Consider the following 24,086-nt stretch of genomic DNA (forward strand, 5'->3'; position numbering starts at 1 on the left):
TGGCCACAAAGCATGATGTAAAACTGACCGAGATTTCACAAATTCTGTTGCAAAAATAGAACTGTTGTGGACGCTCGACCCAAATATCGAGCGTACACAAGCAAGGGCAGCGCGAATGGTCTCGATACAGTGCTTCATTGCACTAATTTGTGGCTTTATCACAGGCTCAGCACAGTGCATAGACGATGTGCCTAGACAGTGTACAAACCACCCTTGAGACAAGTCATGAAGCACCCTTACTGCTGTATGCTACACTTTACAGTTGTGATAGATTATGGACCATGTGTTAATAATATGTAATACAGCTACTCTGAAACAATTATGGCACAGGTGCCTACGGATACATAGTATTTTATTACGTTGCGTACTAGGAAACTATTTTGTAAACTCAAGCAATTCGATAGTTTTGGTTAGAAACTTAAAGAAAGTATTTCTCTTTCCAGATATAGTTGTTGCTTTCATGTTGTACTACTTGGTGAGAAGGAAGAGCGTAAACTGCCATGTTTCTTTCAGCAAGTGGCTGCTATTCCTAATCGAACGATGCTCTTAAGATTAAATCCTTTAACGTATCCCCCTCAAAATTTTTTCAGAGCTTCATCTTTTAATTGATGTGGCCTCGTGAGACAGATCTCCACCTGACCCAAAGAATTCTGCTGACGTAATACGGTTCTCTGTTTTAAGACGCGTAATCTCTAAATGTAAAAGGCAATGTCCTGACTGACTGACTCATCATCGCCCAGCCCAAATCACTAAGGATAGAAACTTGAAATTTGCAGAAGGTGTTGATCTTATATTGTAGGCATCAATTAAGAACTGATTTTTCGAAATTCCATCCCTAAGGTGGTGAAATAGGGGATGAAGGGATCTTTTTTAATGTGACTATTAAGGCAATTTTGAAGCTAGACCTATGAAAATCGGTATTTGGTTCCCCAGTCAGAATGTTTCAGCATTTTTAACATACGCATGTCACTGTTTTTGGAAATTCAACCCCTAAGAGGGGTGGAGCGTTTTATGAAAATATTTCATGACGAAAGCATTTTTAAAGCCTAATCTTTGAAAACTGGTGTTGGACTTCTCGGTTAGAGATGAAAAAATACGTGTTTCAGTGTTTTTGGAAATTGAACCCCTAAGGGGGTGAAATAGGGCGTGAAGTGTTTATGGAAAAATGAACCCCTAACGGGGTGAGATTTTTTATGAAAATATTACTATGTAAGCATTTTTAAGAAAATTTAAATTTGGCTTCTAAGTTGTAAATAAAAAAAAAATGTGTGTGTCACTGTTTTTGGAAATTCTGCCCCTATTGGGGCGAAACGGGGGATGAAACTTTTATCGAAATCATTCATTGTGGAGCATCTTTGAAGCTAAATCTATGAATATTTGTATTTGGCTTCTCTGTTAGAAGAAATACACATGTCTCTGCTTTTGGAAATTCAACTCCTATGAAGGGGGCGAAACGTTTTGTGACGATTTTCACTGCAAAACAGTTTCTAAGCTAAATCTTTAAAAAATAGTGTTTGACTTCTCTGTTAGAGATGGAAAAAACGTGTTTCACTGTTTGGAAATTCAACCCCTAAGGGGGTGAAATAGGGCCAGACTGTTCACTGACTCATAGTTGCTCAGCCTAAACCGCTGAAATTTGGAGAGCGCATAGTTTAAGAAGGGATTGTCCGAAATCCCAGTCCTAACGGGGTGAAATAGTGGATGAAAGGTTTTTTGAAAGTATGTCGTTACTGAGATAATTTTGAAGCTAGAACTACGAAAAACTGTGGAATGAAATAGTGGGTGAAAGTCGTTTTCAAAGTAAATTATTACTAAAGAAGTGCTGTAGCATTTTTAAAGCTACATCTATGAAAATTTGTACTTGACTTCACCGTTAGAAATTAAAAAAATACTCCCTAAGGGAGTGAAATAGGGGATGAAAATTTTTAAGAAAATATTTCGTTGTATTAAAAAAATTTTTAAAGCTAAATCTGTGAAAATAGGTATTTCAAAAAAATGGTTCAAATGGCTCTGAGCACTATGGGACTCAACTGCTGAGGTCATTAGTCCCCTAGAACTTAGAACTAGTTAAACCTAACTAACCTAAGGACATCACAAACATCCATGCCCGAGGCAGGATTCGAACCTGCGACCGTAGCGGTCTTGCGGTTCCAGACTGCAGCGCCTTTAAATAGGTATTTCACTTCTCGGTTAGGTATAAAGAAATATTAGTTAGGAGATGAAAGTTGCTATGGAAATATCTTCACAAGAACGCAAAAGCCATGATAAACAAAAACTTTTGACTCCAGCTACCAAAATCGCTTTTTGGTCAGAAGTATATTCGGGAAAGGGCTTAATTAGCGTGAAAAGCTGGTGTCATAGTTTGTGAACAAAATAAAAATTCAGTTAAAAAAAAAATCTCTGCAGGCCATGGCGGCGGGTGCTAAGTTAGTTTCTATATAAGCAGAATATTTCGCTTTACTGAGTGAAGTAGTAGAGAGTTGGCAAGCGATACTCATGAAAGAAAATATTGTAATGCAAAAAAAAGGTCAAATGACTGGTGCCTTGGTCTTACTTTAAGCATATATGTCCAGGTGAGTGTTAGTACATATAACGCAAGGCTATTGATGAACCTGTCATAAATACTCGCCAAATCCCAGATTTAACCATGTCACTGCCAACGTGGCGCTAAACCATACTAAACATAGTTGTTCAGTGTGAGAGGTTTTAAGCAACTTATATAGCTTAATGTTAAATAGTTATTGGAGGTCGACGAGGATGACGGCTTGCCATGTCTGTTTGTCTGCAGATGGTCATCTGCGGGGCGGTACCATCCGTGGTGCGGTCTGTGCGGCTCTACAATGAATGTTCGCACGGCTACGTGCAGATCGACGCCAATGGGACTGTTCGAGCGGACAATCCATACGAAGACAGGTTGCGTAAGTACGATAATCATTGCACATATCATATTTTGCAAAGGTATTTGCACATTTATCTACCAGGCTGGAAGCGAGATATCACTCTGCGTGGTGGGTGTCAATCAACGCTCACAGAATTTTAGGGGCGCATCACCAATGAGCTCTCTTGTTTAATTTCATGCACCTGAAGTACTGAACTACAAAAGAAACCTTCCAGCACCTGATTGAACCTATGCCTGCGGGAGTGGAAACTGTAATCAAGGCTGAGGGTGGGCAAACACCATACTGAATTCCAGCATTACCGATGGAGGGCGCCACGAACTTGTACGTCATTTTCAGCCAGGTGTCCGATTACTTTTGATCATATAGTGTATGTCACGCCCGAAGTAGACGGCGTCTTCGCTTCTAGAAGCACAACAATTTGTTGTTGGCTGTGACCGTCACTGTGTCCCTCTGCCATTATTCTGATGCTGTATGTGCTGCGTAGCATTGAGGAAAACGTTAGGTACAAGCTTACGCTTCCCTCTCATTATGCTGCGGTCTGCCGTGAATAAGCGATACGCTTGTATTAAGAACTTCATTTGCTAATTCCCCTTTATAACTTTTAGACTTAAGTGATACGAATGCTAAAAACTCCTTGTACAGACAAGTACATGGCCCACCCTTCTTTTACTATCTTCGTCGCGATAGATCGTGAAGGGGACGAAGAAAACTCAGTTTTTAAAAGCATTAATGCGAAAATCTGCATATGACCACGAATACCAGCAGAGTATTAGTAACAAAATATTGCTCCAGTAATTGTTCCAGTAAAAACAGCCTTAGATTTTACATATTCAAGAGCCCGTGTAGACCCAGATTTCTATTGATTCCATCATTCCCTTCCTTTTGGGAGGAGTTAGTATGGACGATTCCATCATTCCCTCCCTTTTGGGAGGAGTTAGTATGGACCAAAACAGGAAAAAGTTGTTTACTAAGTATGAGCTCTAAAACGCACTGTGAGCACTTGTTCAGTAGAAAGACGTGTTTCACAGTAGCGAAGATGAACAAGTGCTTATAGAACTTAAAGAATCTGTTTTAAAGCCCATGTCCTGCCTGATCATTATTATTGACCACTTCTCCTGTACACCATCTATGTATGGAGCCCACAAGCCCGGAGTACGAAAGGGAGCCAAAATGTGAAGCTTGTGAGAACGACATAAGTGCGTGTGTCGCATCTGCGACGACAGCGCTACGGGCGGCAGTGACACTGGCCAGGACATCGTAAACCATGCGACCTCGTCAAGCCTGGCGGCAGGCGACAACTTCAGTCACCCACATGAACTACTAAAATTTTTCCAAATTCATGACTTCGTCTCATTAGCATGAGCCACGGACAGGAAACCGATCCTACTTAATAAAGGAACCAGTTGCGTGCAAAATGCATACAGTAAGACTGAATGAAGAAGCATCACACATTCTTACAGTTCGCACTATACAGGCAGCTCACACTTACATAGAATATGCAGGCACTGATAGAAAACTAGTGTTAACATATTTACACACACACACACACACACACACACACACACACACACACACACACACACACACGAGCGCGCGCGCGTTCTTGACCGAACATACGTACTTAGAGATAGACCAACATCGTATAATCATTGAAAAAGCAAATGTTGCAGCAGTTCTGTGCAGCCCATTGTCGGTGATGCAGTGGGCTTAGATACGGGTACCTGCGGCAACAGTGAATCTGTACATCGAGCTGAAAAGTCTGTGATCCTGTTCAAAAAATGGTTCAAATGGCTCTGAGCACTATGGGACTCATCTTCTGAGGTCATTAGTCCCCTAGAACTTAGAACTAATTAAACCTAACTAACCTAAGGACATCACAAACATCCATGCCCGAAGCAGGATTCGAACCCGCGACCGTAGCGGTCTTGCGGTTCCAGACTGCAGCGCCTTTAACCGCACGGCCACTTCGGCCGGCTGTGATCCTGTTCCTAACAAACAGTCATGCAGGCTGGCAACGGATTACCAAACTTCATATTTGTTGTAAAAGGATTGTAGTACTTCCATGTAGTCTGGAGCACCCGAAGTAAAGGATATTGCGTTCTCTTCTACACAACAGCAGAAAGGTGTCTCTGCGGTACGCAGCTAGTGAAGATGTCAACACAAACATCAGTAGCTAAATTTGAATGTGGGTATTAGAGAGACGACCTGCCTAGGCACTGAATTTATACGAGATTCGTGAAACAAGAGATCGACAAGTAAACTGTTGCGGACTTCTTGGTTTGTGTCTTGTTACCTCCCATTCCCACTACCGGCCTTCCATCATGCGTCTGTATGACATTAGTAATCTGTACTTGAGACTGCAGTCCAGGAGGTATGCCCTGTCGCAGCAGCTTCTTTGGCTAAGTGGTCGAGCGCTTAATTGCCAAGGATTCCACAGTGTGATTTTACTCAAGCGAAATTAACGGAATTCCGTTCTTCCCTCATCGACTTCGATACTCTTGTATACAATGGGTTTTCAGTCAAACAAGTGCTAAAATTTTTAAGTATGGTTAATGCAGATAAGGAATCACTGACTAGGAAATTTCGAGAAGCTGTCATTTCCGAGCCAAAACGAAGGGCTGCAGTTACCTTGACAAGATCCGCAGTCATGACACTTGCTTCTCTTGGTAGTTTCAATAGACCAGACTTCCTGCGAACGTGGTATGCAGTGTGGACTTCTAACAAAGCCACTAGTTTTGGAACTGTCAGTAGAGATATTTAAATCACTGGTTTCGGAGCCGTCAGTATAGATATACGTACATGTTTATTCAGCTGCCTTTACCCGTGAGTTTTACCCAACCCGCAAAGCCTTCATATACCACGCTCAATAAGTTCATGTTCTCTCGCTCGCCATGTGCAAGTTGTTAGTCCTACAGAAAAAAATGAACAGGGCCTTTTGTGGCTGGAGGCCACACTTATCAAATTATTAAAGAAAAATGCATTTTCCCTGAATAATTCGAAAAGCACGACCTCAGTCGAAAACCTATCGCAGAACAAAATACAACTACTCTAAATTTTCTACAAAAAGGTGCTGCTCATTTTTTCTGTAAGACTAATAGTTCGCGCGTAGCGAGCGAGGGAATATGAAAATCTCACTTGTGGTTTTTGAAGGGGTCAATAGGTTTTATTGGTGCGGACAGCTCAGTCACCCTGTATATTGGATCGGGATACTGCCTTCAAAACTGCTCCTAAGTTTCATTGTTAATGTGAACTTCAAGGTCGAAGGTAATGTCAGTTATTACGTTCTCATTAAGACAATTTCGGTGGGAATGGGAGGCTAAAACCATTCAGTCTAGTGCTCTAATGATCATCCTTGAAATCTCCGGGGCATTTAAATACGCTTGGGCTAGGGGAGGATGACTTTGATGGTCCAGAAGCGGCCAGTTAATCATTGTATGGTTAGTTTTGAGGCGATCTATATTCCAGAGCTTGACTGTAACAAATTGTGTGAGTTTTACAAATTTAATAAATTGTTTCAGTAATATCGCGACATCACCTCGAAGGACTGTACAACTTTGAAAATTCATATAAATTAATTCATAGTGGGAGATGAAGAAGCTTGCACAGGATAGAATAGCATGGAGACCTGCATCAAACCAGTCTCAGGACTGAAGACCACAACAGCACAACCTACAGATGTAATTGTAGTGTCAGTTTGTAGGGAAATACATCAAGTTTTGTCTCGTGTAGTTCGCTAGTGCCGAATCGCACCGTAAGGAGCGGTAGCGGCTGTTGCGTTAAAGATGACTGCCTTCACTGGACCCTAGCGTGCTAGCTGTGTGTTTTGATTTGAAGAATCGAAGTCGGCGACAACAGTTCAGTGTAATTTCCGTACCAAGTACGCTAAAGATCCTCCTAGTAGGCCTACAATTTATGAGTGGCATAAATGTTTTGTAGAAAGAGAGTGCTCGGTAAGACATAGGAAATCATCAGGTCGTCCAAGCGCATCTGGCGACGTCTTTGAGCGAGTGAGACAACGTTTTGTCTACAGCCCTGCGCCGCGCAGGATTAGCCGAGCTGTCTTGGGCGCTGCAGTCATGGACTGTGCGGCTGGTCCTGGCGGAGGTTCGAGTCCTCCCTCGGGCACGGGTGTGTGTGTTTGTCCTTAGGATAATTTAGGTTAAGTAGTGTGTACGCTTAGGGACTGACGACCTTAGCAGTTGAACATTTTGGAGAGCCCTGCGAAAGCGACCCGGCGTGCATCTCGCGAACTGTAAATCCCACACACGACTGATTGGCGTGTGTTGAGAAACCGTTTTCATTTGAAACCACGCAGATTGACGATCGTACAAGCAACAAAAGACACTGATGAAGTTGCTCACAAGAACTTCTGTGTGCGTATGTTAAATAGTCTTGGACAAAACCATCTTTCCTGACGAGTCGACTTTTCACTTAAGTGGCAAGGTTAACACACACAACTGTAGGATTTGGGGCAGTGAAAATCCACATCAAATATTGCAACATTTTCATGATAGCCCTAAACTGAACGTTCTTCTTGCATTGAGCAAGAACAAATTGTACGGCCCCTTTTTTCTCCGTGGGTGAACCATCAACGGGATACTGTACCTGAATATGTTACAACTATTTTTGATGCCACAGATCGATGAGGATGGCCAAGAACAAAATTTTACTTCATGCAATATGTTGCACCACTCCCAGCACCCGGCTGGCTGACGTCAGAGATTTTCTCAGTGACAGCTTTCCAGGTCAGTGGATTGGCCGTGATGCGCCACTTGCATGGCCCCCACGTTCCTGAGACCTGACACCACTTAATTTTTTTTTTTTTATGGGATTCGTCAACTTAATTTTTTTTTTTTTATGGGATTCGTCAAGGATATCGTGTTTGTACCTCCTGTGCCGGCTTCTCTCCCTGAACTTAGAGCAAGATTTTACGTCGCGAGCAAGTTACACCTGCAATGCCACAGCCAGTTGGGGAAGAAATTGAGTTCCGATGGGATATGTGCAGTACGACCAACGGAAGTCACATACAACTTCTTTAGTTTAAGGTAAGAAAAGCTTGGTGTGTTTCCCTACAAAATAACACAAAACCCAGCTCTAAAAATTTATATGAATTTTTAAAGTTGTAAAGTCCTTTTTTAAACACTCTGTAAGAGACGCCATCAAAATGATTTACAAGTTATTCCAGAGTAATCTATCACCTATGAGCTACTAAAATTTGTTTCACGAAGGATAGATGGTACGACTGCATTCTCAGCGAATAGTGCAATCACCTGTGTAAGTCCGAGATCTTAGTGCATATTTTCATGTTCTAATAATTAATTAATAGGAACCCATTACGCAGGTAACTCTGATTTCGTGTAACCACTGGGTTTTACACGCCATCATGTCAGGGATTCAACATGAGGTATAATGGTAGGACATCACTCATTCATTCAATAACGTACATTTGCAACCATCACACTATCGGGAATCACGTCCGTAACAACATGACTATCTGCCTACGATGCAAAGAACAGAGCAAATGTACATCGAAAAGCACTTCACATTAGGTCGTAAATCCCTTTTATTAGCAATTTACAATTCATTTTGGTGGAAACATTCTCATACATTTCTTTGTGTGCCACTGCCCGTCACGTACGATGTGACTAACTGGAATATGCCCGAACCTGTCTTCCAGATAATTTCCGCTGAACACATTGCTAATTTGTCACACTGAAATTATAAGTACAGAGTGTTCCATATAAGTTGGAACTCAACGACTTATTTACAGTATTCGTTATCAGACTCATTTAATACATTTACATACCTTTATGAAAGATGTGGGCCGGCCGAAGTGGCCGTGCGGTTAAAGGCGCTGCAGTTTGGAACCGCAAGACCGCTACGGTTGCAGGTTCGAATCCTGCCTCGGGCATGGATGTTTGTGATGTCCTTAGGTTAGTTAGGTTTAACTAGTTCTATGGGACTAATGACCTCAGCAGTTGAGTCCCATAGTGCTCAGAGCCATTTGAACCATTTTTTTGAAAGATGTGGAACTTGTCGTCCATTTTGTAGTAAACACATACCGAATCGACGGTGCACGTTTGCAGGTACGCGTTTCAAGTGGTAATTTTGTTCGTGAAAACCTCCAACGTTCTCGGATTATTGTAGTACACCTCCTTAAGTAGGCACCATAAAAAGAAATCCGGGGACGTCATGTCTGCTGAGCGCGGGGGCTACAGATTTGTAGAGATTAAGTGACCATCGAAGAATTCACAAACAGTAAGATACGTTGCACCGTCTTGTCGAAACCAGCAATAACGTTTTCTTACTTCAAGCCTGGCTATAAACTGATTTATGATGTTTGCCTAAACACCTGAAGTAACAGCTTTGCTGAAAAATATTGGTCCAACAATTCGCTGCATACATATGCCAGACTACACTCTAATGTTATTGGGTGAAGTTAACATAACCTTTTAAGTGAAAGTATCCGTCATATCTGAAAAACGTACTTTTAAGCTTATTGTTCACGTCGTTAAGAGTGAATCTCAGGCGACATGCTTTTCTGAACCAAAGGACGCAGTTCTTCAACTACTCGAACTCGGATGGCCGCAACCTCAGACCTTAAGTGGCTCTGTGGCACATTCAATAAGATGCTCCAAGCTGTCAAGACAACCGACGAAGTGTTTTACCAGGAGATCGCAGCAGAGACTGCTGAGCACGCTTCGTAAATTGAGGTGTTAACACATCAGTGTGACGGCTTCGAGACCTTGCATTAACACTTGCTGTTTCACGGAAACGTTTCAAAATGTCATAAACTGCTTTTCTCTGGAACAGGGACATCAAGGAACGTCTGGAACAACTCAAAGAATGTTTGTAAAATTCTACCGCGAAGTAAACTTCCAATAATGCGACCCTCTGCTATTGCGTGAGCATCGTGGCTGACTGAGTAGCTGCCACGTAACACCAGCACACTGTGTGTAGCGTGGGAATGATCCATTACTACACAACGTTTCCCAAGGTCAACATCACAGAGAAATCGTTGTAGAAATCGTTGTTACTTTTAAAGAGAAATCACTATTACTTTTGGAACAAACTGACTTTTGTTAATCATCTTATATTTCTCCTGCAAATCAGTAGGTTGGTCGACGCTTACAGTTAATCTTTAGTTTTGGATGTTTAGGATGGCAGCGATACTGTGCGTAAAATCCAGTATGATGCAATGTCATTGAATCCGAAACTACGAACGGGCACTAATTCCTCAGTTGTTAAATCCACATAACGTGGTAGTGGGATCAGTGCGAAAGTCCCTAGGAATATTTATAAATTTATGCTTGAAATTGAGTTGAAAGTTGGCGGTTGCAATTGATACATTACATTTTTACATCAAATTATAAATTTAGACAGTGTGATTATTAGTCATATAAATGCTAAGTAGGCGTCTTAGTACTTTAAATGTATAAACAATATGACAGCAAATTAAGCACACAGAGTACTGAAAACTTCTGAATTGACAGTATAGAGCGAAGCGAAGACCCTCCCAGTCACCACGTATTAAGTCTCAGTTGTGAAAAGTTACATCGTTTCGTATGGAAGAAGGACGGAAAGAGAAAGCGAATAAACCGCATCACAGCGCAAGGAGAAGCATCTGACGAACTGCCCCCAGTGCGGGCAGTCATCAGTGATTAGTATGAAATTTTGTCACCCGCACGTACTTGCTATCTTGCGCATCTGTGGTTTGTTAACCACAAATACATGAGAGAAACAGCTGCTGTTTGTAGCTGTGTATATCTGATTCCTTAACTGCTGTTACGAAACACGTCTAAAACGAGAAACACATCGATATCGATACATGCTGATAATGACACACGCAAGACAGTCTTGTTTACCAGGGACAGTACTTCGAGAGTGCATGTGGATAACGGAAAGAAAGAACAACAGAGATTATCGTCTACATCTCTTATCAGCACTGCTCCTTTGATAAGGAAGATGTAAGCTAAGTTCTCATCAGACCTGTGTTGTAATTTTCTCAATATGAATGTTGCTCAAGACGTTAATTTCCTCCTCTTTTTATCTAACAGTTTCTTAATTTGATGGGGGAGGAACTATTATCTCCCATAATACTGTTTCCAGGACTAGTAAGAATGTTGAGCTACGAAATAATGAATAAATAAAGAGATGGACAGACTATGCTTAGTTTGCCATTTCGATGTTTACTTCCGCAAATTGATAATGTCCACAGTTCTGAATTTATTCAGAATGAAGGCTAAGGGATGCCAACAACAGATGTTGCTTCCAGAAACTATGTCATATTTGCACCTGCTTTCAGACTTAACGTCACGTAATATTTCGACGAATTATTGGCGATGACTCCTGCTTTTCATAATAAGAATGATATTTATTCGAACGGCAACGGACTAGCTCTCTACTAAGCGACTCATGACGAAGGAGCTATGCAAATTGGTCTCAAATTGTTGCATTTTCCGTCAATACTGGTGCGAATATTATTGTAAGCTTTAGCGGCCGATGGACGAGTGTATGACGCTATAGGACAATTTCACCGTGAAGCTGGCGAGGGTAGTAAACAGGGGCATGCCGATGCTAAGGCGTAAAGTCTTTACGCATTTCATTCCGTGTACTCAGTTGGACTAAATATGCCTCGTAGACAGGTTCGTGAACAATAAACGCCGATATAAGCATTTGAGAGAACACGCGTAGTTGGGGTCAACGAAGTCGGTTAGGGTAATGGGCAAATCGTTCGACATTTGAATAGCAGCGATGTCACCATTCGAGGATGTTGGCAGGAATGGGTGAACCATGGCCGAGCACAGCGTCAAAAAGGTAGCGGTCGACCTAGAGCGTCGACAGAATGCGAGAACCTAGTCGGGCAGGTACACAGCGCCCCGGATTCATCATTACCATAGATCCGACGTGCAACTGGTACTTCAGTGACCACAAGGACCATTAATAGGCGGCTCACAGAAGGATGGCTGAGCTTACGGCACCCTTTGCGCAGATTGCCATTGACCTCTGCACACCGACAAGCCTGTTTGCAATTGTGTCGGGCGCATTAGGTCTGGAATCTCATTGACTGGAGCAGAATTGTCTTCAGCGATAATTCCCGCTTCAAATTCAGCCCCGATGACCAGCGAAGGCCTGTCTGGAGACGCCCTGCACAGCGGTGGCATACCAAACTGACTGTCGCCCGCCATACTGCTGTTCATTAAAAAATGCAAGGCTGTATATGGAAGAGGCAATACTATGCAGTTTCATAAAATTGACATTCAAGCCACCTCTTCTACTGAAATTAGTAAAATAATAAATTCACTCAAAAGTAAAAGCTCGCGTAGGATGGCAGGGATTTCCAACAGAGTATTGGAAGCTTGTTCCCAACATTTACGTAGTATTCTCAGCTACATATGTAATAGCTCACTGAAACAGGGCATTTTTCCGGATAGAGTGAAATATAATATTGTTAGACCATACATAAAAAGGGGATAGGTCTGATGCTAACAATTACCGCCCAATCCCACTTACGACAGCTTTAGCCAAAATTCTTAAAAAGTTATGTATTCACTAGTAGCTTCACATATTGGCAAAAATGAAACAAAATGTGAGTTTGGTTTTCAGAAAGTCATTTTCAATAGAAAACGCTATATATGCTTTTACTGATCCAATAACAAATGCTTTGAATAACCGGATATCACCGTTCGGAATTTTTTGTGATCACTCAAAGGCTGTGTGAATTATGAAATTCTTCTAGATAAGCTTAAGTATTGTGGTATGAGTGGGACGGTATAAATCGTATTTAAGTGGAAGAGTGCGGAAGGTTGAAATTAACTGTACAGATTGTCTGAAAAAATCAGTCGAGTCCCCTAATGGGGAAGTATCAAGAATTAGGTTCCACAGGATACAGTCATGGGTCCCCTTATTATTCTTAATATATGACTTGCCACTCTATATTTATGAGGATGCAAAGTTAGTTTTTTGCTTTTGATACAAGTATAATAATCACACCCAATAAACAAGAATTCACGGAGGAAATGGTAAATATCGCCTTTCATAAAATTATTAAGTCGTTCTTTGCAAATAGACTCTCACAAAATTTTCAGAAAACACAGTGTATGCAGTTCTGCACATTAAATGGGATAACACCGTTGATAAATGTAGACTTTCAACAGAAGTCTGTTCTTAATGCAGAGTATTCAAAATTTATGGGTGTGTACACAGATGAGGAATTGAACTGGAAGAAACACATTGACGATATGCCGAAACGTTTAGGTTCAGGTACTTAGCTATTAGGATTATTGCAAATTTTTGTGATAAACAGATCAGTAAATTAGCCTACTATGCCTATTTTTATTCACTGATTTAATGTGGCATTATATTTTGGGGTAATTCATCACTAAAAGAAAAAGTATTCAGTGTACAGAAGCGTGTAATGAGAACAATAGCTGGGGCCCACCCAAGATCACTTTGCAGACATTTAATTAAGGAACTTGGGATATTCACAGTACCTTTGCAATACATAGATTCACTTATGAAATTTGTTATTAATAACCCATCACAATAAAAAATGTAGCAAAGTGCATAGCTACAACACCAGAAGACAGTGTGGTAAACAGTATTCTGGGTTAAATCTGACTTTGGCACAGAAAAGATTGAATTATGCTGCCTGCTCATTAGATGAATTTTTAGATATGAAATAGTAATTGTATGTGTGTGTACGAGCGTGCGCCTCTCTCTCTCTCTCTCTCTCTCTCTCTCTCTCTCTCTCTCTCTCTCTCTCTGTGTGTGTATGTGTGTGTGTGTGTGTGTGTGTGTGTTGTAACGAAAAGTTACGGATACGTTCCTCATCATTACGAAATGTCGTATTCATGATCTGTGGAACAAGTATTAATGTAACGCAGCACAGCAGTACGTCGACGATATTCTACGCCTCGTTTTGTTGCCCTTCATGGCAAGCCATGCGGCGCTTACATTTCAGCAAGACAGTGATGGCCCGCACACGGCAAGAGTTACTACTGCTTTTCTTCGGCTTGCCAAACCCTTCCTTGGCCAGCAAGGACGTCACAATCCTGTAGGTGGAGACGATTCTCCCCATGGATGTACTGGCAGGGCAAGAAATGGGGCACTAGTAAAGTAGTTGTAAGAATGAGTTACTGTTCTAAATAAATTAATCACAGGAATTTAAACTGAACTACTTAATCGTCAATATAGAAAAACAATCTTACCCCCTAGGTTACTATTTTATCAAAAGGATCCAGACATCCATTTCCGGACATTAATGTGGGGTGAGCACACCATTCGTCTTTATGAAGGTTTGAAGTATGTTGGTGACACTTTCAGTGTGGTACCTGAATGTCTGTGTCGGGATAGCATTCTCCCATAACACGCGAAACCAGAGAAGGTAGTGACGTTCTTAACTCATCCCAAAGGAGTACCAAAAGGTTTTTCTCGGGATTCTGGGTAGGTCAGTCCATTTCAAGAATATTACTGTCCACGAACCATAGCGTCAAAGATGCTACTTTACAACAGGGTGAATTGTCATGCTGATCCACAAACCATTGCCTCGAGGATACTACTTTGCAGGAGGGTACATAGTCTCGCTGATACTCCGAACTGTTCCTCTACTGTAAAATGTGTTTATAGTCTTCCACATTCAGGGTGTTCTTAAGCACACCAACCACGAAAGACACCCCTATAACGTACCACTTCCTACTCTGCACTTCACTGTCGGCACTACATATGGCAGATAACGTTCTCCAGACATCACCAAACCTGATCCCTTATATCAGATTGCCACAGGCTGAGGAGCTGCTTTATTTTTATTCCCCTACGCAGAGTCATTGCTCTACCTAGATTTCTGGTAGCACATTGGAGTGATTCCTTCCGCTGATTCCAAATGACTTTTACAACCACCCTTCGCAGTGCTCGATTATGCAGTTCGTCAATGCACGAGGTCAGCCTCATATTGGTTTAGCTGTGGTTGTTCCTTCGCATTTCCATTTCACGATCACGTCACAAATAGTCTACTTTGGCAGCTTTAGAAGGATTGACATGTCCCTGATGGATTTGTTACTCAGATGACATCCAATCATTATTCCACCTAGTCACTGAGCTTTCTGCCGGTCAGAGTGGCCGAGCGGTTCTAGGCACTACAGCCAGGAACCGCACGACCGCTACGGTCGCAGGTTCGAATCCTGCCTCGGGCATGGATGTGTGTGATGTCCTTAGGTTAGAGTAGTTCTAAGTTCTAGAGGACTGATGACCTCAGATGTTAAGTCCTACAGTGCTCAGAGCCATTTTTGAACTGAGCTCACGTAGTCACTAAGCCTTCCTGACCGACTCATTCTGCCGTTACTGCTCCTCTACTGACAACACAGTACTTACTGACTCCTTTTTATACTCGCGGATCCGATTCTCGTGACGTGCATCATCAATTCCGCGCTCCATAGGGGTATCCGGATACTTTTGATCAAATAATCAGATAGAATAAACATAGTAGACAATGAATTAAAACACCTGCTTAGTAGCAGGTAGCTCCTTTCGGGCTAATGACCGTACCGACATCGAAAGCGTTGAGAAGCCTCTTTCGACCCAATAACCGCGGGACACCGAAAGCGTTGAGGAGCCTAGCCTGATCCATGATCGGCAAGCAGCCGAGCAAAACGAAGACTGGGGGAGCTAGGTCTTAGGTGACTACTTGCTCAATGGCGGTCGAGAGCACTCAAACTGTGCCCAGGTGATATCGGGGACCAGGCAAACACTCTCGTACCCGCCAATCTTCCTCAAACCATTCTGGCACAATTTGGAAGCGATGATATGATAACATTGTCTTGGTGAAGTTACAGCTAGCCTGCAGGACCCTGTGTGCAAACAAAAGGATTCACATGGTCGGGCATGGGTTCCTGCTCCGTTTGTTGATGAGACGAGTGACAGGCGTATCAGATGCACCTCTTTTGCATATTTGTGGTAAGTTCCTGTGGGACCAAACTGCTGAGGCTTACACACTACTTAATCTAATTTAAACTAACTTACGCTAAGGACAACACACACACACACACACACACACACACACACACACACACACACACCCATGCCCGAGGGAGGATCGACCTCCGACGGGGGGATCCGCGTGAACCGTGGCAAGGCACCTGAGACCACACGGCTACCCACAGGCTTTGCAATACGCAAGAGTCGACAGACAGAGATCCCTGCTGTGGTTGATATCCGTGACAGTTGGCATTGTGGGCATTGGTTTACATGTAACTGCGATTGTTACGGTACAGCCTTAGCACTACGACACGTGAAAAGATCAGTGTCTACACGACGGTGGATATGAAGCGCCCCACGTACAATCTATAATCTGGCTCCTACGAGGAATTCTGTAATCCTGAGTTTTGTTCACCTGCGTCAAGTCGACGTCCAGTAAACGATCCGACAACATCCCAGTCTTGTGGAACACCGTGTTATTTTAATCGCCGTAGCTACAGATGCGATCTCTTTCCATCTAAACAGTTACTTTTAATTCAGTTTCTCAGGGATGACATGAAGCACTACCCTTAACCCGACAGTGCAAGCTTGCTTTCATTCATGGCTCTTCCGTTCTTCACCCATAACGGTTCGTTTCAGCATGGTGGTTAGGGCATTATTCCACCTCATCTTACATTCATTACCTTTGAATTTATTAAACTGGATCAGTATACTTGCTGATAAGCACGTTAAAAGAAGTGTTATTTATTGTTTTAAGGACTTAGATCTAAGTTGTGTGTGGGATCCTGACTGGAAGAGACACTGTTTTGCCATAACTTTTTGCCAGGCAATGAGTTTAAAAATTCAGTGAACCACAGTGAAGTGAAACATTGTACTAGCAGCGATATACCATCCGGTCTCTGCCAAACTAGTTTTCCTTTCCGACCAATCTCCTCTCTGTTAAAGAGGTTGATCCTCTCATATTGGACGCCTGACCGAACCCACGAACATTATAGTGTTGCCGTGGATGCCACTTACTATCCCACTCCTTTTGCATGTAAGTCAACAACACTCGCTTACTGGAACGAAGTTGCACATTTTTATCATTATATAGCTTCTCTTTTACTCAATTTTAAAATATTACCTCCAGCGACTTCTCTAAATGCGTTGTCTTTGTTTCGTATTTTTTCAACAGAGTTTAATTTATGCATATTACGCCAGTTCCCTGGAACAGTGTCAGTTCATCAAATCTTCCACGCGCAGAATGATTTCTTAAGATCTTATTACGTCAGTATAAAAAACAACGTTACACTGCCTCAATCTCCCTCCCCCCCTTCTCTCTCTCTCTCTCTCTCTCTCTCTCTCTCTCTCTCTCTCTTGTATATTACACATATTTTACCGAGTGAGGTGGCTCAGCACTGAGACAGCAACCGACGTTGATGATTTCATATTCCGGAGGAGCGTTGTCAAGATTCCTTCCGTTCTTCCTAATACCGTTGTTCCCTGCTTTCCCTAATTTAAATCGATGTAAAGAGATGGCCAGGATGGAACACATGAAAAGGGCATGTCCGAAGGCAGGATTTGGTTACGATTGTGGACGGGGCTGTAATCAGTTACTATTGGTTGCCTTTGGGTGAGTTACAATTTAGCAAATCACCATTAAATACAGATAAAACAGATAATGTTTTAAAAGCAAGCCACTGTGATCTGGGCAGAAGGCCTTACACGCCAGGAATGGCAATAAATTAAGACTTGTTTAAAACTCGCTGCCACTTACAAATTACAGGTATTGAAATATTAAAGGCAAGTCGCCACAAACACAGCAGACGGCATCAGACTCCAGGAATGGCAGTAGATGAGGTTTTAAAGGCTTACAAGCGTAAATACAAATACCAAATTAGAATTTTAAGGCAAATGACCACAATCACAGCTGAAGGCCTTATACACCAGGAACGGGAGTAATATAAAAAAAATTGAAACCTGCTGTAAAACAGCAAATACAATAGTTAATTTAACAGAAAAGTTAATTAAAAAAACAAGCAACTGATCCAGACGACGCTCCAGGAATCGATCTCAGAGAAGGTTCGGCAACAAATACTTTCGTGAGCGATGAGATAGGCAGCCAAGAGTTACATTCATTTCACAAGATGGTAACTCAGACTAGTGGCAGTGTAACGAATGACTAATGATAATCTTGCTGAGGCTACCTGACGTCCAATAAACCAAATGAAACGATGGAAGAATATGCCAAAGCCGGAACCGGCAGCCTGAACTAGGTCCAGAATACTGTGTTTTGAGCGCCCAGAACGAGAAAGGAATCATTACCACCAGAGTAGAAGAATCACCAACCGGCCTACAATCAAGAAAGCTGTCAAAACTACACGGCTTATCGGACAGCAGCGGCAAGGCGAGGAAATGTACACTGCCGTTACATACACTAACCCCCAGGGCAGGTAACTGGTGGGTTAGCGGCCACCAAGCAAGAAAAAATACCGCTGGTTGAACTTAGCAAGTTGAACGCAATAGTAATAAGAAGTCGGGGAAAGCTAAACAGATCGCCTTCCTCAAGCACTCCACTCGCTGCTCTTCGCCTCGGCGACTTTATGAGTAGCAACACGAACCCAAGTCACTGGAGAATCGCGAGATATCACTTGGATTGAAATGCACTCATCTTAAAGCTTGCTGGATCCGGTTTACGACAGCCCTTCCATCTGGCAGTTCATGCGTGCCACCAGCGGTCCCGGCGTGTTCTCTGACTGGCGTCTCCTCAGCCCCCAACCGGACTCGCACACTCACACGACCTGGCAAAACAACCACGTCGCACTAAAGATAGGGCAACAGGTACTACATACCGATAACCGCCGCTGCTGCCACTAGCGGACAGGCAACGCTTGCGAAACCGAGTGGCGCCAGTAAACACGAGAAGAAGACAAACAATCGCAACCCTGCCAACTAAACGGTACCGTCTGACCTCCAACAGAGGGCGGAAACCTACAAACAGCATCAACACGAGCCGCAGCACGGCTTATTCACCCTTGTGAAAAAAAGTTGGAGCATGTTGTCATATTCTCATTGACAAAGGATCAGGAAGTGTTACAAGCATAAGGCACATTCAGTGTTAATTACTACCCACATACTCCATTATTCCATCCGCTGATATAGCTAGAGAAATGTGTCAAAAATGGTTCAAGTGGCTCTGAGCACTATGGGACTTAACATCTGAGGTCATCAGCCCCTAGACTTAGAATTACTTAAACCTAACTAACCTAAGGACATCACACACATCCATGCCCGAGGCAGGATTCGAACCTGCGACTGTAGCAGCAGCGCGATTCCGGACTGAAGCGCCTAGAACCGCTCGGCGACAACGGCCGGCAGAAATGTGTGCTTGTACATGATTGTGATCTCTCATTTTCATGGTCCCCAAGCGAGAAACACTATAGAGACAGTGAAACTGCATCATAGTCTAAAATTTACCCATCTGGGCTACAGCGCGAGCGCCGTCGCCTTTTTTACACACATCCTACCATTTAAGGTCCCAGAGCATCTACGTTTAATTTTCGTATGGGCTACATCCTGACAGATAAAAAATTAAACTTCGAATGATCTAAAAACAATATTGGAGACTCAATTTACAGTATGGCGCCAAAACTTCGCAACAATGCCTTACGTGCCCCTTAACAATAATTCATTGCGTAATGATAAAACGGAAAAACCACACATTATTGGAGAAAAAATGATATGCTGTTCGTGAATGAGATTCTGCACTCTGTATTGCACATGCCACCGTCCGATCTTGAGAGATCACATTAAGCAGTAATACAATAGGGAAACTAATATACCAAATAAATTCGCCGCATGTTGTGCAATTCCCGAACAGTAGTCATTTGGAAAAACCTAAGTGATCGCTTTCACTGTTCTCTATATTATGTAAACACAAATGCCGAACAAGATCAGATGAATATGCTCAATGATAAAATGTTACCAAAAGTTTGTGATGAAGACGAGGTGAACTTTAAACGTTAGCTATTGCTTACATAAGTTCGTTAGCTATCAAGGTACAGCTGACTAAAAAGATTTTGTGACCTCGTTACTGACGTATGATCTCCTCTTCCCCCATTTTTTAAATAGAGATGATTCATTAAGAGAGAATTAATTGGAAGTTTTGAATGATGTAACGTCCTTTTGATAGATCTGTCACTGATCGTGAGTTCCCAGTGATACGGTAGGCTCCAGAGACCTCTTATAGAGGAAATTATTTCTTATCGATCCACATCCAAAAGAACCAGTATTCAGTAACAGATACTCCTGTGGCTAATCCCATATTTGTAAGGATGCATCAATTCTGATTCTGTTCTGTTGCATGTCGACTCTAAATAAAATTTGAATAGGGATAACCTTCTTTTGCCGTCTATGATAATAATTAACGCTCCATGCAGTTCTGAAGTCATTAGAGGCAGAGAATGGAATTTAGGTGTCAGGACGAGGATAAGAACGGGGCGCCGCCTGGATGCGAATTAATCACTACATAATCTTGCACGGTACTAATAAATTATCAAACGTAAGGAATTTATAACACCTGCATGAAACAGTCTGAGAGTTCAGTTCTGTAGGTGTAAGAAATTTTCATTGTCAGTGATGAGCCTAACGAGTGAAGGCACGAGACACGGTTCATAGTGATGCGCAGTCTGTGTCGACGGGATCGTTAGCAGGTTTGCAGGCTATGTATGATACGAGATTTTACCTTCTGCGTTCCGCTCACACAGAACAACACAAATACACTTCACGCTTATCAAACAGTGGTCGTGGTGATTAAAAAAACAGATATACACTTTACACTACATAAAAGGGCGGCGGGAGGTAACGATAAACACTATCCATTAGCATCTTCCCAAAGACAGTCAGGTGGATTCCCATATCCGTCCTTAACGCTAATTTCATCTGTATTGGATTGACCGTCTATCATTACCGTGCACCCTGATGAATAAAGTTAAGTTAATGGCTTTCTTACGCTGCGAAACCATTTTTAGACACTTTCCTGGAAGCAACCTGAAACTATATATTCTACGAGATTCTACGGAGTTGCTCATTACTTTTACCGATTTATACCATACGTCGTGTGAATATTTGCCTCTCAAGTGATAGAAATTTTGCACATTTATTTTATCACTTGCTTTCCTCGCATGCTACCTTCAGGAACAAACTGGAACGGTGGTTCAGCAGACGTAGAATGAAACTTGTGGTCAATCAACATACAATAGCTCAAGTAGTACGCCCGTGGAATAAATAGAATGCATAGGTTGGCAAAATAAAACTGGCCTGGAAAATAAAATGTTTACAAGGCTGTCGCGGAAATGACCGTAGTTAATGAACAGAACTGCCCATCACAGAAAATGCTGGAAACAGTTATTTCGATGCTGCTGTCACGTGCCTGCGCATGCGCATCTTCCACATGATCTGCCGGAGTACTTCATTGTGTGAGTGAGTAAGAAGAGCAGACGCGTGCATTGACAAGTTGAATACTACACAAAATGGTGCTCGTGTTAAAACAACACGTGTTAATTGTCGAAATGTGTGTGGAGAAGTTTGCGCAAGGGCTTCAGGCTTGGAGTGTTTCGGCAAAACCTCTAGCAAAGTGTGCAACGCAAAACTTAAAACACTGCTCGAGTGAAGGAAGGCCTCGGCCAGTGACAGAGGAAATTTTAACGCTGTTTATATGTGTAAGTGGGAATTAAGAGATCGTCATGCAGAAACATTATCGAAAAGAATCTGCACCTGTATCCTTATAAATTTATGCGTTTACTGTTGTACATGAGTTAAAGTGTCCAGGCGAACTTTAAGGTTTTGAGCGCTGCTTGTGGTTTCTAAAGGAAGTAGAATGGATCTCCAGTTTTTCAATTCTTCAGACGTAAGCGTATGTGGATTCACAGAACATAGCACCATTAAGTGTTCAGAAAGTACCCATCAGTACTTCGAAGACCGTCGCATAATCTCAGGATTGGAGTTTGGTACCTAATGTCTGATGTCCGCATAGTAACACGTTCTTCTCGCCAAACTTTTAATTCTAACCAGTACGTCAAGAAACTAATCCATATGTGGATCAACTCACAGAAGGTGAATGACTGTACTGATACTTCCAGCAAGAGGAGAGCAACATCGCGCACCGGCTTGACAACCTTGGTATGAGTGCAAGAGGTGTTCTGTGAGGAGAGGAGAATCAGCAGAGGTAGTGCCGTCTCCTGGCCACCTCGATTGCCTGACCTCTCTCCCTGTGATCTCTGCCTTTGGGTCAAATTGAAAGGTCACAGAAGAACATTGAAAATGCTATGGGTACTATGCTTGTTTTATAGTTTGATGAATCGAACACAGCCCAGCGTCGACGTCGGCGGTGGGTATTTCCAGCCCCTGTTGTGATGTCAATTAACAAGGGTGAATCCCACGTCAGTCCTATCTTAAGTATTTTTATGGCCTGTTTTATTTTACGCACTCTGTATGAAGCACCTGAGATCAGTACCACCCTCATTTTGTCACGTCTTACTTCGCAAATGAGCGCTAAAAGAAGCAACGCCGGTTTTCACGTATGTCTACGAAGTCGTCCTTTTGTCCATCAGCGCCAAAGGCCCAAGTTGTCCCGGCCGGTCACCTAACGAGCACCGCGATACCACAACAACTTTAAGCACTCGCCACCAGCTATTAGGTAACCGTAAATATATCGGGACTTATCTCTCTTTCTCCTCGGTGAAAATAAATCCCGAAGGAAGATGTAATAAATGACATTACCGCCGCGCGGGACCTCTCTCTAGCTAACCGACGTTGTACGGGATGAGTCGCATCGTAAATCGCATATTTAACGGTCCCGATGTCGGTTCAAGTTATTCGAATAACTAAATTTAGGATGCGGCATCGTCGGGAACGCGCTCTGTTTATAATCCTACAACAACGTGTCTTTTGGTAATCGTATACGGAACAGAATAATTGATTACCACTTGAATACCAACAACGGCGTAGCTTAGCTGCTTCCTGACTACGTGCCCCCAAGCAACAACCTTTGCGTGAGAAACGCAGGTCGCTCGTAATGTGCTCTCTACGTCCTCATGCCCCTCTGAGTGTACACTGCCTAGTATTTTTAAAACCTCATTAACCCATGTAATTCACATCCTCCGTTGTTAGCTTTCTTGTACCGGCGGTGACTTTGATACTTTTTTACCGTTTCCATGTCTGTTCATTTACCAACGTCAGTGATATGTCGCACAATGATGCGTTATCAATTGATACTGACCTACTATCGCAAATCGAAAACATGCAGAAGGCGAAAATAAATCGTTTTCAGTTTACAAAATGTATTATTCCAACTGGAATAGATTTCCTCGAAGAAACTAGAGATGTTCTGCCGATGAAGTGTCCGAAATAACGTTGTCTGAAATAGAAAGCTCAAGTCGCATAACTTTGAGTCGTTATTAAAAGAAGACCCAATTACCTCAAAAAATAGTAGCTATGATGGTAATTACAAGTTTTAAATTTTTTGTATTTTCTGTATTCGAATTCTGATATTGCATGTATTGCATAGTCGCGGAAGTTAAGCATTTGTCTGTACTATGTCCTTGGTATATTTAAAATTACGCACTTCTGATTTTGAAAGGGGAGTAGCTTTGGTACAAGTACGGAAGACCATAAAGCGAAACGAACGAAATATTTATAAGTTAATTTAATGGATTAGTTATAACAGACGTACTGTTTACCATACTGTTCGCCATGAATATGCTCAAGCGTCCATTATAGGGTACACTCAACTGACTCGGCAGCAGTAATGGGGCCTATGAAACGTGGTCTTTTTGTGTGTCATAAGTGAGGAATGAAAGGTAAATGGGTGCCTGATCGTCGTTCAAGATCGTGGTTGCTATTAACAGCGGATGCTTTCGATAGTGTCATCAACGTACCAGGCACATTTTGGTTGCTAATTCCAACAAGCTAATATCTTAGCACATTCAGGACTCCTATTCGTCAATTAATATGTATCGTTCCATTTCTGACCTGTCGCCTTGTGGACGTATATTAAATACAATCGCTCGGTAGCCATCCCACCAGTCAGCACAGCTGACAGCAATAAGCTACTGAATGGAACCGAAGAGCCGCGCTGTTTGGGGCGCCAAGTCACGGACTGCGCGGCCCCTCCCACCGGAGATTCGAGTCCCCCCTCGGCCATGGGTGTGTGTTGTCCTTAGCATAAGTTAGTTT

At 42.5% G+C, this 24,086-nt stretch overlaps 1 protein-coding gene across 1 annotated transcript in view; it reads left to right on the forward strand.

Moving 5' to 3' along the window:
* The window catches only part of LOC124548484 (fibroblast growth factor 8), a 171,235-nt gene that overhangs the window by 134,993 nt on the left and 12,156 nt on the right, over positions 1 to 24,086 (forward strand). The window contains exon 3 of the mRNA XM_047125178.1: positions 2,789 to 2,918. Coding sequence (XP_046981134.1) covers positions 2,789 to 2,918 — 130 coding nt within the window. The remainder of the gene's footprint in view (positions 1 to 2,788; positions 2,919 to 24,086) is intronic.

The sequence above is a fragment of the Schistocerca americana genome, chromosome 1 (genome assembly GCF_021461395.2).
Source record: "Schistocerca americana isolate TAMUIC-IGC-003095 chromosome 1, iqSchAmer2.1, whole genome shotgun sequence".
NCBI lineage: Eukaryota > Metazoa > Arthropoda > Insecta > Orthoptera > Acrididae > Schistocerca > Schistocerca americana.